General features: G+C 36.4%; 1 protein-coding gene across 1 annotated transcript in view; it reads left to right on the forward strand.

Moving 5' to 3' along the window:
* Nucleotides 1-13,760, forward strand: part of LOC136867058 (protein odr-4 homolog) — a 34,775-nt gene extending 21,015 nt beyond the window's left edge. The window contains exons 6-9 of the mRNA XM_067144165.2: nt 11,270-11,395; nt 11,865-11,955; nt 12,574-12,756; nt 12,835-13,760. Coding sequence (XP_067000266.2) covers nt 11,270-11,395; nt 11,865-11,955; nt 12,574-12,756; nt 12,835-13,007 — 573 coding nt within the window. The 3' untranslated portion in view covers nt 13,008-13,760. The remainder of the gene's footprint in view (nt 1-11,269; nt 11,396-11,864; nt 11,956-12,573; nt 12,757-12,834) is intronic.
* Nucleotides 13,761-16,538: the final 2,778 nt, after the last annotated feature.

Consider the following 16,538-nt stretch of genomic DNA (forward strand, 5'->3'; position numbering starts at 1 on the left):
ATTAGCAGTGTCGTACAGATAAACTCTTTCACAGCTCTTTTTTGTGTGTCAATTGCGACAGTATTATTTTTACGTTGTGGCATGTAACCACAGACAGTAACCATAACCATAAACTGTGTTCCATCATTATTTCATTTTTTGGGGTAACATTTTCACTTCTTAAATCAATGCTATCCGCATTTTCAACTTTAACATTTTGAAGTGACATTCACTAATTTCTATCTGCAAGTGTCAAGTGAAGTTTATTGGCATATTCCAAACAATGTGTTGTCTGCCTATATAAATTAAAGGCAGTACTTTGCAAATTTTTGGTGACAAGTGATTGTGAACGTATCTGTGGACTGTACGACTGTGGACACTTGTATAAAGCTAAACCACAAGTGATTACCCCGTATCAAGATCGCTATAGACCTCCACGAGTCCAATTCCATGGTGACGAGAGAAACCTGGGGTACGAGTACAACCCCATGGTAACAAGAGGACCCTGGCGTATGAGTTAACTGGAGAACCATTCTGGAAGACTATTCAGGAGATGGCCGTTCACTGTAAAAAGGTGATATGAATTTCAAACTTGCCAAAATTTTGAATAAACCAACAGTCAAAGTACATCTTCACTTACTGTAGATAGAACCTATCCTCCTGTACCAAGCCCTAGCTATTTTTGCGTTTGAAGCACCTTGTGGACTTTAATTCGAATGCTCCTTTCAAATAACATGTTAGTACAGGCTATCCTTTACTGGTACAATATACATTTATTTATTTATTTATTTATTTATTTATTTATTTATTTATTTATTTATTTATTTATTTATTTATTTATTTATTTATTTATTTATTTATTTATTTATTTATTTATTTATTTCACTGGGCTGAGTGGCTCAGATGGTTGAGTCGCTCGTCTTTTGACCCCAACTTGCCAGGTTCAATCCTAGCCGGTCCGGTGGTATTTGAAGGTTCTCAAATACGTCAGCCTCGTGTCGATAGGTTTACTCCTGTGGGAAAAAATTCTGGCATCTCAGCGTCTCCGAAAATCATCAAGACGTGGTTAGTGGGACATAAAAGCAATAACATTATTGTTGTTGTTATTATTATTATTATTATTATTATTATTATTATTATTATTATTATTATTATTATTATTATTATTATTTTACCAAGGTTATGAGCACTGATATACTATTCACCCACTTTCCATGCGCATTTGTCAGTCTTGCAGTCTCTTTAGTGTCTGTTAGTTTCATATTGTGTAGTCAAATACTAAATGATTTTTTAATTGTACGTATATTCACGTCATACTCCTCTTTAATCGTAATACATGTGTAATTTTGTTCTTTTGGTGAAAGTTTTATTTCATAGTATTCAATCAAAATCTTAAAAAAACTATTATTACCGCACTTAATTTGGTAAACTGTCAGCCATTACCTCTCTGTCGAAATTTGCTCAAAGAGCATTAAAAACTTACCATTTTGTAGGTTTTCTCAGTTTTTATACCCCCGCCCCCTGCCCACTATATGCCACAAACCTGGGTAATTTTTGTTGTCTGTACACTTTTTTGCCCCCCACTTCTAATTCTCAATCACTGCTACTGTGTGTTAAGGTCATCTTCATCTTGATGAACAAGAAATAAGACATATGTATAAAACAGTAGTACATGAGAATAAAGCTAATAAGAGAAGAAAATTAACATGCATACATACATCGTCATTATAGACTCTTATGCCTTTCAGCATTCAGTCTGCAAGCCTCTGTGAATTTACTAAACGTCGCCACAATCCTCTATTTGCAACTAATGCTGTTGCCTCATTTAGTTCTATACCTCTTATCTTTAAATTGTTAGAAACTGAGTCTAACCATCATTGTCTTCGTCTCCCTCTACTTCTCTTACTCTCCATAACAGGGTCCATTATTCTCCTAGGTAAACTATTCTCCTCCATTCACCTCACATGACCCCACCACTGAAGCCAGTTTATGCGTACAGCTTCATCCATCGAGTTCATTCCTAAATTAGCCTTTATCTCCTCATTCCGAGTACCCTCCTGCCATTGCTCCCACCTGTTTGTACCAGCAATCATTCTCGCTACTGTCATGACTGTTACTTCTAACTTATGAATAAGATATCCTGAGTCCACCCAGCTTTCTCTCCCGTAAAGCACAGTTGGTCTGAAAACAGACCGATGTAAAGATTGTTTTGTCTGGGAGCTGACTTCCTTCTTACAGAATACTGCTGATCGAAACTGCGAGCTCACTGCATTAGCTTTACTACACCTTGATTCAATCTCACTATATTACCATCCTGGGAGAACACACAACCTAAATACTTGAAGTTATCGACCTGTCCTAGATTTGTATCACCAATCTGACATTCAGTTCTGTTGAATTTCTTACTTACTGACATCAATTTAGTCTTCGAAAGGCTAATTTTCATACCATACTCATTGCACCTATTTTCAAGTTGCAAGATATTAGACTGCAGTCTTTCGGCACAATCTGCCATTAGGACCAAGTCATCAGCATAGGTCAGACTGCTTACTACATTTCTACCTAACTGAATCCCTCCCTGCCATTTTATACTTTCAGCATATGATCCATGTAAACTATGAACAGCAAAGGTGAAAGATTACAGCCTTGTCTAACCCCTGTAAGTACCCTGAACCAAGAACTCATTCTACTATCAATTCTCACTGAAGCCCAATTGTCAGCATGCCTTTGATTGATTTTAATAATCTACCTGTAATTCCATAGTCCCCCAATATGGCGAACATCTTTTCCCTTGGTACCCTGTTATGCTCTCTCTAGATGTATGAAACATAAACACAACTACCTACCATATTCCTCTCGTAGTATTTTTCAGTTACCTGCCGCATACTGAAAATTTGTCCGGCTCCATGGCTAAATGGTTAGCGTGCTGGCCTTTGGCCACAGGGGTCCCGGGTTCGATTCCCGGTAGGGTTGGGAATTTTAACCATCATTGGTTAATTTCGCTGGCACAAGGGCTGGGTGTATTTGTCATCTTCATCAGCATTTCATCTTCATCACGACGTGCAGGTCGCCTACGAGCGTCAAATCAAAAGACCTGCACCTGGCGAGCCGAACATGTTCTCGGACACTCTCGGCACTAAAAGCCATACGCCATTTCATTTCATACTGAAAATTTGATCCTGACAGCCCCTCTGTGGTCTGAAACCACACTAGTTTTCATCCAACTTCCTCTCAACGACTGATCTCACCCTCCCTTCCAAAATGCCAGTGAATACTTTGCCTGGTACACTAATCAATAAGATACCTCGATAGTTGTTGCAATCCTTCCTGTTCCCTTATAGATAGGTGCAATTACTGCTTACCTTACCAACACTCCATGCTAATCTTACTTCTCTATGAAGCCATTTCATCCCTGCCTTCCCACTATACTTCACCATTTCAGGTCTGATTTCATCTGTTCCTGCTGCTTTATGAAAATGGAGTTTATTTACCATCCTTTCCACTTCCTCAAGCGTAATTTCACCAACATCATTTTCCTCCTTCCCATGAGCTTGGCTGTTCGCAACACCACCAGGAAGATTTCCTTTTAAGTTGAGAAGATGTTCAAAATATTCCCTCCACCTCCAGTGATTTCCTGGGATCTGTTATGAGTTCACCTGAATTACTCAAAACACTGTTCATTTCCTTTTTCCCTCCCTTCCTAAGATTCTTTATTACTGTCCAGAAAGGTTTCCCTGCTGCTTGGCGTAGCCTTTCCAGGTTATAACCAAAATCTTCCCGTCGTCTTCTTTTTGAATTCAACAACTATTTCTTTTGCTCTGTTTCTTTCACCTACGTACAATTCCCTGTCTGCCTCGGCCTTGTTTGGAGCCATTTCTGATAAGCCTTCTTTTTACGTTTACAAGCTGCTCTCACTTCATCATTCCACCAAGATGTTTGCCTTTTCCCATCTTTACACACAGTTGTTCCTAGGCATTCCCTTGCTGTTTGTACTACAGCATCCCTGTATGCCACCCATTCTCTTTCTATATCCTAAACCTGCTTATTGTCTACTGTTCGAAACTTATCACTAATCATATCCATGTACTTCTGTGTAATTTCCTCGTCCTGGAGATTTTCTACCCTTATCCGTTTGCAGACGGATTTCACTTTCTCTATCCTATTCCTAGAGATATTTATTTCACTACAGCTCAGATAGTGGTCTGTATCATCGAAAAATCCCCGGAAAACTCGTACATTCCTAACAGATTTCCTGAATTCGAAGTCGGTTAAGATATAGTCTATTTTGGATCTGGTACCCCTAGCCTCCCTTGTGTAGCATTGAATAGCCTTATGCTTGAAGAATGTATTCGTAACTGCTAAGCCCATACTAGTACGGAAGTCCAGCAAACGCTTCCCATTCCTATTAGCTTCCATTTTTCCCCTTCCCCTCATTTACCAATCGCCCTTTCGTATCCTTCAGTTCTATTTCCAACTCTCGCATTGAAATCTCCAATTAGCACTATCCTATCCTTGTTTTTGACCCTGACCATGATGTCACTCAATGCTTCATAAAACTTGTCAACTTCATCCTCATCTGCACCCTCACATGGTGAATACACTGAGACAATTTTCATCCTAATTCCTCCAACTGCCAAATCTACCCACATCATTCGCTCATTTACATGCCTAACAGAAATTATGTTGCGTGCAATGGTATTCCTGATAAACAGCCCTACCCCATACTTTGCCCTTCCCTTTCTAACACCCGTCAAGTACACTTTATAATCTCCTATCTCTTCCTCGTTATCTCCCCTTACCCAAATATCACTTACTCCTAGTACATCCAGATGTATCCTCTTTGCTGACTCAGCCAGTTCTACTTTCTTTCTTCCATAAGCCCCATTAATATTGATAGCTCCCCATCGAATTCCATTTCGTTCGCCAAGTTGTTTCCAAGGAGTCCCTCGCCTATCAAATGGGAGTGGGACTCCGTTACTCCCATAGGTCCGAGGCTTGCTTAAAATGTTCTGAACTCGGTAATTTCATGAAGCAGGATGCTACCCTACTTACACATAGTCCAAGTGAGGATCTCTCCTCTAACGGGTTATGGACCACCAGTGGATTGTATATTCCTAGCCGCCTGAGCACAAGGAGGGCCATGACTCAGAATATGTCCGAGATGCCCACTCCCATTCCGTAGTAACTGGTATCCCGACTCTCAGGACCACTTACTAGGTCACTCAACCGTTGCCCATGGTTCACGAACTAGGACGTGACTACAGTAACCCACACCATGAACCATAAAATATACAATAAAAACTAAATTTTGTTTTATAGTATATATCATTCTCCAATCTTGCTGTGATTAAAATTAATGCTGGTTTGACTAGTCCAGAGTTGAACAAAAATTGGTTGGCAGTTTTGTTTAAATCAGGTGTACACTTTTCAATGGAAATGTCAAATATTATTAGTCATCAGAATGAAATTTAGACTCCGTATTTCTTAAGTGAAAAATAAAAATGTTGATCAGGTATCTGAAGGGAAATAAAAAGTACGAAGTGTGAGAACGAGATAAATTTGAAGAAACAGAGTTATTAAATAAAATACCGAAACATGTCTTACTCACTCTCTCCTCCAGCCCTGTACTTAAGTTGTTGTTCAGGTCGGGTTGATGTTGACCTTTGCACCAACTGGGGACTGCTCAGAGATTATGTTCATTAGGGGAAGGAGCGGGTAAGGGCAGGGACAGTGTGTTGAAGGACGAGGAGCTGTACATGTATTGCATGTTGTGGCAAACTTGCTTGTTTGCTGATTCAGATCTCTTTCAATTATTATATCAACAAGAATGTTTATCTTTTCCTGAATATCATTGAAATTGTGAATGGGATTTGATTGTTGATTGAATGTTTATGTGAACGTTTTCCAGAATGTTTAATAAAGTTCCTTTCTTGGCTACATGCAGGATATTTAAATCTTTATCTGAAAATGAGTGATTGTAATCTCTCATATGTTCACTCATAGTGGTAAACTTCCTGTATGTATCTGCATTGAAATGTTCTTTATAACACATTAGGAAACTCCTCCCTGTCTCTCCAATTTAGCTGGCATCACAGTGATTACACGTTAACTTGTAGACCCCCTGATTGTGTATATTTGTTAGATTTATTAAGAGTATTTGTGTTATAGTTAAGTTTGGAGGTGGTGGTGGTGCTTCTGAAAGCAATGTTGATGTTTTGTTTTTTAAAGATGTTTTAGATTTGGTACAAATTATATAATTAAAAGTAAAGGTAACAAAATCCCTTTTTTCTTTCCTTTCATTTCTGAGTGTGGTAATGGGTTTACTTTTATCTTATTTAACATTTTGTCGATGAAATTGCTATTGTAACCATTGTTGCATGATAAGGTATGGATAATGTTGATTTCTTTCTTGTAAGCCTTCTTAGACATGGGGATATTCAGAGCTCTCTGTATCATGCTATAAAAAGTGGCCTTTTACGGATGCCGGGGTGGAGCGAATCCCGCCTGACTGTATTTATTGTCTGAGTGGACTCCTAAATATTTCAAACTTGAGATTGTTGTCACTTTCTCCCAATTTTAAGTTCAAGAAAGTTTAGAGTTCTATCCATTTCTGAATCGACGGTAAGTTTAATATAAGGGTCACAAGTATTAAGTTTTTCACGGAGGGTTTTTCTATCGGTGATACGTTGATCAATAATAGTAAAAACATCTGCATAACTTGACCAATCGAATATTCCTTGTTAGTTGTTAATCTTGAAAAACTTGCTTATCTATGTAGATATCTGCCAGAATTCCAGAAATAGGGTATACCATGGGGAGTCCTTTCTCCAGATAAATTTTATTATTAAAAGCGATAATTATTGTCGAGGACAAACTTCAGAATATTTAAACATTCTTCTATTTATAGTTTACTCAAATAACTATATTTGTTTAAATTTTCTTTGACCAGATTAATAGTTTTGACTATAGGAATACTGGTATACATATTTCTGATATTAAAGGAATGCATAATATGATGTGGATGTAATTTAAGTTTCTTTGTGATATTACTAAATTCTATGAAGTTTTTAACAGAAGTTCTACTAGAAAAAGTATAATACTTGGCCAAAAATGTTTGTATGTAGCTAGAAATATTATAAGTTTAGAACTATTTTTAAAGTTAAAAATAGGCCTGATGGGAACATTGATCTTGTGGATTTTAGGTAAAGCCCTAGCAGTAGGGAGTTTAGGATTCATCAAAGTAAGTTTAGAAATTTATTGCTCATTAAAATTGGTTAAAGTATTGTTCAAGATTCCCTTTAGGTTCTTTTGAATCTTATTGGTAGGATCTTTAGTTATGATGGAAAAACTCTTATCGAAAAAAAAAAAAAGTTCAGTTTTACTGATATAATCATTCTTGTTCATGAAGACCATGGTATTTCATTTATCTAACTTTGTGCGGCCAGTGTCCAGTATTCGGGAGATAGTGGATTCGAACCCCACTGTCAGCAGCCCTGAAGATGGTTTTCCGTGGTTTCCCATTTTCACACCAGGCAAATGCTGGGGCTCTACCTTAATTAAGGCCATGGCCGCTTCCTTCCCACTCATAGCCCCTTCCTGTCCCATCATTGCCATAAGACTTATCTGTGTCAGTGTGACGTAAAGCAACTTGCAAAAATTATCTGCCTTTGTAACTATTATTTTATTATTTTTATTTCAATTTTGAAATGTGTTTATAGGAATGTTAGGTTTTCAGAATGTTTTACTGTGAATGATTACTATAATTTTTCCTTGACTTCATATCTTATTTCATTTTTTTTTTTTAACAGGTAATTTGCTAATGGCCAATTCAGATTCCTCTATGATGTTAATTACAGTAGAACCCCTATTTAGCATTTTTACAGCGACCTGATTTTTTTTTTAACCTTAAATAGGGGTTTACCTTAAATCGAGGTTTCAGTAAACAGCACACCTTTTCCAGAAATCTTTGCCTTTATTAACATAAATTGTACCATCACACATTATTTACACAGTGACAGAAATAAAACAAGGAGGTAATTACCCTACACACTATACCATAGTTACAGTTTTGTACTGTTTGTGCTGAAGATTACTCTTGTGTTAAACTGCCCCTGTTACCTAACAAGAGACCTGTATTACACCGTAACTGGCTTTGGCTCAGATTGTTCTTTGAAAATAAATAAATGAATAAATAAATAATGCATGCATGCTTCGGTACAGCCTAACAAATTTGTTCCTTTCAGATTAACAGACCTATGCTATTTGCAGAACTCAGCTGAACAATTGCTGAAGGCTATGGTTGATGATCTTCACCACATACACAGGGAAATGTGATTGCTAGATGACGGATCATTATCTCATACATACATCTTCATTGTACACTTTTACACCTTTTAGCATTCAGTTTGCAAGCCTCTGTGAATTAACTAAGTGCTCCATTTTTAACCAGCTTTAGTTGCACACCTCTTAAAACTTGGTCTTAGTTGGTTAAGAAATTATTTTCAATGTTATTTAGGAAGATGTTAGTTATTATTCCTGATAATGGTGAGCCTATGGTTAACCCTTCCTTATGACAGTAGTTTTTGTCGGCGAATGCAAAACTGCTTCAGTTTAAGGTTGTTCTTATAAGGCTATACACAATTTTCCATAAAAGTCATAAAAGATACCAAACTTGCTTAAAAACACATTAAAATCAGTATGAAACATCAATCAGTTTGTTTAAAATTTTTGCGGGTGCATTAGCACGGTATTTTCTAATTCCAATAGTCTGAACACTCATATTCAATTTCATTCTTAACCTAGTTCTACAGCGTACATATTATGAAAACATATTTCAAGCTCCCTGTAGAGTAATATCCTTTTCGCTGTAAATTTACATGGGAAAAGCCTTTCTGAAATTTAACCAGATGCGAAAGTACATAACCTAACCTCATTTTGTACAGTCCATATTGATGGATATTACTTATCTTTTATTGAAAAGATTTTATTATCCACCTAATCAATACCTTAGCAAAAACAGATTGTCATTAATTCATTTTGGACTAGTTTTCACTGCTGAACCTGTCATCTTCAGCTATTTTAACAAGATAGAAAAGAAGGGACATAGCAATCTTAAAGTAAAAATAAAATGTCTTATTAAAAAGTCAACTAGGACCATAAAATCTTCAAAGTTATAAACACACTAAGTCAAAAGGAAGATGGTTTTCCTTGGTTTCCCATTTTCACATCAGGTTGTACCTTAATTAAGGCCACGGCCACTTTCCTTCCCACTCCTAGCCTTTTCCTATTCCATCATCATGAGACGTATCTGTGTTGGTACTATGTAAAGCAACTTGTGAAAAAAATTGTTCCTAATCTGTCTCTACAATAAACACTTCAGTTTAGTGAGAAAATTTTTGCGTCCGTAATATCACTTTTCAGCCATGATCCAATTCCTAAAATAATATCTGGTAAATACATATATATATATATATCAAATTTAATTTATTCTTTTCCTTTCTATACAATACTCCTATAGTTTAACTAACAGTGTTATGCCATCCTTACTTGACTTCGTGCTTCCGATAACATCATCACTGCTCCCTAGTCCACCCCGTTTCTCTGAATGTACCTTCCTATAGCTCTTCTAAACAAGCCCCATAACTTATATGTACCAGTGTAGATCAAGTGAGGGCAATTTCAATGTAGATCATTATCTTCTTACCAATCCATTAGGATTTACAAATCTCATTCCCAATTTCCCACATAGCCATTCCATAGTCTCATTTAAATCCTCAATCACCCTCCGGTTAGTATCCCTACTGCACAGTATCCCACTGATAACAATCTCTGCTTCAGCACCACATTCCTTATCAGATAATAATAATTTCAAAGAAGTTGGAAATTTATTGAATATCTCCCATGGTAAATTATTCCAATCCCTAGCTCCTCTTCCTATAATCAAATATTTGTCCCAATTTGTTCTCTTGAATTCCAACTTTGGACTCCTGAGATTGACATTATAGCACAAATCAAATCAAGGTGTAGCAAAACTAATACAGTGAGTTCACATTAACATTGTTTTTTAAAGAAGGAAGAGTTCACTGACAAACCCTTTCCTGCATTACTCTGTTTTAAAGTCAACTCTGTACTCTTCAGAATTAGAGCAAAGTAGAGTCAGAATACCTGATAAACTTGAGGTAACAGTTATGAGAGTTGATGGTTGCTGGTATTGATGGGAACAATGACTGAGGATATTTGTAATGAAGATGAAGTCCATTTGAATCAAACAGAGGTAAATTTGTGTTTGTAAATTTGAATCGCTGGTTGAGTTATATCAGACTAGTGGAGGAGAGTAGCTTACATAAGAGAGACTTGGCCATGGAGAGTAAGAGAAGCTCAGGGATATGTAAAGATGAGAAAAGTTGAAACCAATAAAGGGTTATCAAGGCTCTGAGTTTCTTCACATAGCCTTGTAAATTGAACGCTTAAAGGTATCCTGAAATCTTGAAAACAGTCCATCCATCATCTGTCTGTCCAAATAACAAACTTGGCCTTAGAGGGTGTGAGAAGCAAGGAATACTTGAAGAAGAGTCTTGTAAATTGAATGCTTAAAGATTTAATTATAACAGTCTTGAAAGTCAGTTCATTTGCCATCTCTTTGTTACACATGATAAAAGCTTATCAAGGCTGTTGGCCTGGCAAGACTACTGCTGCCCATTTCAATGGCCTGCAGTTATTGGAGTGTCGTGTGGTGAATGTGTCAGCATCCTCTTGACCAGGCTATCCGTCCAAGAGGCAGAATTTAAGGAAGGTTCTTAAAAGAAAAATTGGGTCTCGATAAATTGGTTCCTTCCTAAATGTAGTAATGTCTGAAAGTTAATAATGATGTGGCAGAAGATTTGAAATGATTATACACCTATATGTGCAGTTTACATAAAATTTTATATAACAATATTACGCTAGAATGTTGCCAGATGTTTCACATGACATCAAAATTTTTGGAAACAATAAATTATAAAACCCATGGTAAATACTTTATTCAGAATTACATAGTCTACACGCCTGACTTTTTGGCCTTTATTTCTTTTTATCAACATTGTGTGAATGTAGGATGTTAGTTTGCAGAAAATATGTGACATGATTGGTGATTGCTCTAGATATTTAGTTTGGGCAGTATCATTCAGTATGTAGAGAAGGGAATTGCATTCACATTATTGTGTTATCAGCTGTTGTTGAGTTGTGTTGGCATTGTTCCTTTAATAATTAGGTAGCAGAAGTTATGTAAAACATTGAATATTCTTTTATGTAGGATAAACAAGTAGACAAGGAGACTGAGATGTTAGTCCAAGAATGCTGTGGAGAGATGAAATTCCAGGGTATTCTAGCTAGCAGAGTGTTCCTACATCAGAAAGCCTCTGTGCAAGAAGCCGTCCAAGTATGTATACCAATTTAAAGTATATAGTTTCAAAAATAAATATGTCTGATGGTTAGTAATAAACCAAAATTAACATTGAAAATTTATAGAGCAGTTTGAAAGTTGCTGCAGTTTATTTCACCCACAGAATATTAAAAAATTTGTTCACAATAATATCTCTTGTTATCCCATGTAACTACTCTCTGAAAATTTTGGGATGTAGGGAACAATTTGGTCCAGTGATTGAAGATAGGAGCTGTATACTTTGACATGAAATGGTAACCCAGTATGTACATGAAATTAATAAGGAGAAATTTCAAGTGAAACTATAATCATGATAGTTCCTCCAAGTTGCCATGCCATGGAATCAAATTGCTCTAATTTGCTGTCTTACTCCTAACAAGGAATGTGTGTGTACAGGTTTAGGAATGAAAGTGGATCCACTAAACTGTAACAAACAGTTCACATTGTTTTAATGTATTTGTTTTAGGCCCTGAAAGAAGACATTGTGCGTTCATTGGCATCACGTCTAGAAATGCACTGGGATTCTCTAATAGAGGAGGAGCAGGGTTCACCTGAAGGTAATTAACTGGTTCATTTCTTATGTTGATATTGGTTTCCTTTATTGACAAAGCCACAATAGAAGTAATTCGATTATTATCATATTGTGCATATGTAATGGTGCAAATATTTTTAAAATAGTGATCGATCATTTTCAATCAAAAAGATTTTTTTTCTGATTTTTGTGCTTTGAGAGCCATAACATTTTGTGTACCTAACATTTTTCTATTATTTTTTCCCAATATTCTTTCTGAAATAAAACATGGTATTTCATTTCATTCAACATGAATTTGCCTCTGAAAGACATTATCTGACCAAAATATATGTACAAAGTACCAAAGTTGATGAAGGTTATTGCCTTTGCCCTAAGCAAGCCACTGCCTTTATGTAGTATACATCATTCATAGATTTGTCAAATAAGGTACCGGTAGTGAATTGCAGATTGTTAACTTTCTGGAGTGTTCAGCCAAGTGTTTTCTTTACTACGATCTTTTCTTATTCTTTACTCACACCAGTACATCTCAGACTTCTATTTTCCAACATCTTATGTTTGTGAAACAGATATCTTTCATAGATCTGATCAATGGCATTGTTGTAATTGCATTGTAATTTTATAATCATTGTTCCTTACTTTTCAGAGCATGTCACATTACATGAACCTCCCAGGCGAGTTCTGGTACCCCTGCCGCACTGTCGTGTCTCGCTGTCAGACTACTTATTTCCTGGGGAAGGACCATCAGAAGCCCTAATTTCTTTGCAGGAGTTGCTAGATCTTCGCGTGAATGAATCAGATGTCCAGAAAGAACTGGAGATGCAAGCAGGTAAAAACATATCTAATAGTCCCCTTGGTATGCAACATTCAGATTGACAATTGACTGAAAAATGTTTCTTTCTTACAGACCCTTCAGAATACTACAGTAGTGATATTCAAATTGAGAATGATGCCTCTGAAGATCTTCTACCTGTCTCTATGTCAAAATCAACTGTTGTATTAATTGCATTGACTATTGCAGTTGCTATATTGGCAGTATCAATAGCCTTGCAATTTTCAGGGTGGAGGGATTCCAAATAACTGCCATAGTGTGGTATGTTTTTTATTCTGAATAAAATATCTCATAAGAGGAATGTGATGAGATTTCATGAATCATTGCAGCTGAAAAGGGAAGAACTAAAATAAGACTTGGAAGAGGAATAAGGTATAAGTCTGTTTCACTGTGTACTTGTCTCAAAAATATTTTGAGATAGTATTAAAAAAGTGATGAGCTCCAGGTTTTCAGATATTTCATGAATTTTGTCAGATCGAGTACATGAATGAGCTGTGAGGTATGTTTACTGAGTGACGTTTTATAATTGTGCATTATTGTGTCATTACCTTCAATGTAATGAAGAGAGAAAAAATTATTTTTTCAAGAGAGCTTGTTGGTAAGACTTTGAAACTTAGTGCTCTTGAAGAATCCATTGGTGAGAAACACATGCTTTGGTCCCAAGTTGTGATGCAACATAATAAATGTTACATATTCATGGCAAGATGGAATCGTCTTTCAACAAGTTCTCTCAAAGAACGTAATTGCATACTCTTTTATCAGATAATTCCGTTAAAAATGCATTTATAAACATAGCGTGTTGTTAATATAAAATATTAACATGGGCTCGATTACTATTCTGTTTATATTTTACCCTGCATTTTCCCATTTCTACATTTTGAGATAAAACTTAATAGTACTGTGTACTGTATGTGTGGATAGAAAAAAGATTGGTCTTGATTGACATGATGCTCTCTGACTTCATTATTCTTGATTGAAATTTATTAAATCTCTTCAGAACTAATAGTTTGCTGTGTCTTTAGTGTGTATTTGTGTTTGTCTATCAACATCTGTGCTCACCCAGTCTTGCACCCTACTGTGAACCAATGAAGACATTTTGAAGAATATACTTAAACAGTTAAAACGTCCTTAAAGTTACCCTTCAGGCTTATGCATGGTGTTAAGCTATATTTTGTTCCTATTTTAAGAGAAAGAATTCAGTCTACTATAATATAGTAATCTCTTAATCTTATGAAGAATAATGACATCTTTGTGTCTCATGAAGATTCCTTTAGAGGTGTTCCCAGTGTATAACTCTGTTCTCCTGGAAGTGTCTTTTTGGTGTCTCAGAATGAAGGCCTATTTAGATTAAAGAAATACATAAACTTGCATAGGAAAAAGGGGGTTATGTTGGAATACCAATATAAATTGTAAGCCTGGTTCAGTATAGCCAAGCCACTATAATTATCACCTAAAGAACTGATTTACCTGTAAACAGTCGGACTTGGAAATAGTTTCTACTTTCATTGCTCGTCACTGTTTGAAATTACAAGCATGACAATTAATAAAAAATACACCAGTATTTAGTTAATATGAGGAAATAAATATTTCTTGGTTTACTGGTGATATTGTCTTCAGTAGGAAGAGGTATATGCATGAATATTGTTATTATGATTATTATTACATCTTTGTTAGTATGTGTTAATGGCAGTCACAAGTAAATGACGATCATTAGTTATTGCTGCAATGTTTGTATCAATTATAAAATTCTCTAAATAGAATTAAAGAGTGGGGGAATCAAGGATGAATAGTGAGAATAGTTTCTAAAGTATTTTTTTAACCCCCTGTGGGTGGGGTACACAGGCAAAGAATACATCCACGGCATGCCCTGCCTGTCGTAAGGGGCGACCAAGGGATGATCAAATTAGAACTGTGATACTACTTGTAATTAGTACCATCACACAGGGAACACCATGGGTCACTTTTACTTGCGCGTAGTACCACTATGTTAGGTACACAATAGGTTTGTGATTAGTAGCGACAGTGCGTGCTCAGGATGCATTTGACAGTACCTTTGATTCGTACACTATATTAGAGACACCACGGGATAGTGCGAGCCCCTGTGGTTAGTCCACTTATGTGACAAACACCATAGGTTTGCGTTACCTGTAAATAGCGAGACACCATGGGTCAGTGTTACATGTGCGTATTACATTACCTGTGAGTAGTACCATAATGTGTGGAATACCGCGAGTCTACGCTACTTTTGATTAGTACCGTGACATGACAAATACCATGCTTCTACTTTCCTCATGTTCAGTACCATTATGAGGGGCCGATGACCTGGATTTTGGACCCGTTTAGACTACAAGCATCATCAATTCAGTATTGGGCTTTGGAAGCCGTCCCTTGGTCAGTAATACTATTGTTTAACGCTAGTTTCTAGGACTATGGGGCATTGTGGGTCGGATCCACTGATTGTCTTAACTTCATATCCATCCATTCATTCTTCGTCCTCACCTTTTGAATTCTGGTCAGTGGGGGATTATGGATTTTTAATTGTCCTTACATTTAATCTCATTTCATGCCATTAGGGGCCGATGACCTAGATATTAGGCCCCTTTAAACAACATCATCATCTCAGAGTATCTTTTAAGTGGTATATATTGTTTTATTTCCGTGTGTGGCCAAACACTTTGAAAATCATTAATTTACCTTTAGGTTTGCCTTGTCATTAGCTAATCGAGTGTATCCTTTGCCCAAGGATGATGAAGTAGAGTACAAGTCATCAGATGCTCCATCTTTTGAATAGAATAATGCTGTACTTGCATAGGACCTTTGCTTCAAGTAGCAAGAACCTTCATTACTTCAAGTTCATTTTATATTTGAATACTCCTTCACTTATGCGAGTTAACACTCTGCAAAACTGTGTACGATTGTTTACTGCCGGAGCCTAGTTCTTTAAACTGGATGTACTAATTGCCCAAATCATGCCTTGATTCAGCAATTCGACTGGTGTTTCTGTTCTAATTAAATTTGACCCATCAAGCTCATGGGCTAGTATCAAAGCAGCTAATAGTGGAGATCATTTCCTCTTTGTTTTTCTCTGCATTTGGTGCAACTTACTTTTAATGTGTAGACTACAGTAATCTGTCTTGAATGATGCACTTATTTGAGTGGTGATATCTGCTTTATAGAAACCTAAATCAGTTTCTTGCCAGAAGTTTCTCAAAGACTAGTGGAATACATTAGAGGAGTGAGTGTTTCTCCCATTCTTTAGTTGATGTTTGGCATATTAGAAACTTCTGTGAAAACTGATTAACATATCTGCTAAAGAGTAAACAAATTAAGGCAAAAGGGAATCCATTATACTTGCAAGATGCATTTGTTCAATTATTCCTTATCTTCTGTCCTCTCATTTTTGTAAAGTATTAAAAATGTAACATTCACTGTGGGGGCATGATTAGCACAGGGCTTAGCTGCTGGCTTCCCATCCAGAAGGCTGAGGTTCAAATTCTGGTTGATCCTAGGTTGAGATTTTCATGAATCACACAGTATCAGGTACTGTGGTAATTAAAAATAAATGTGAAAGAAAGGAAGGTCTTAAAAGTAGGACTGTTAGGCAGTACCATATGGCTGATAAAACAGGATTGAGGGAGTTTTTAACAAGTAACTATGATCGGTGGAAAATGGTAAATAAAAATGTAAACAGACTCTGGGATGGGTTTAAAGCAATTGTTGAGGAATGTGAAAATAGGTTGGTACCTTTAAAGGCGGTAAGGAATGGTAAAGATCCTCTA

Source organism: Anabrus simplex, chromosome 1, assembly GCF_040414725.1.
Source record: "Anabrus simplex isolate iqAnaSimp1 chromosome 1, ASM4041472v1, whole genome shotgun sequence".
NCBI lineage: Eukaryota > Metazoa > Arthropoda > Insecta > Orthoptera > Tettigoniidae > Anabrus > Anabrus simplex.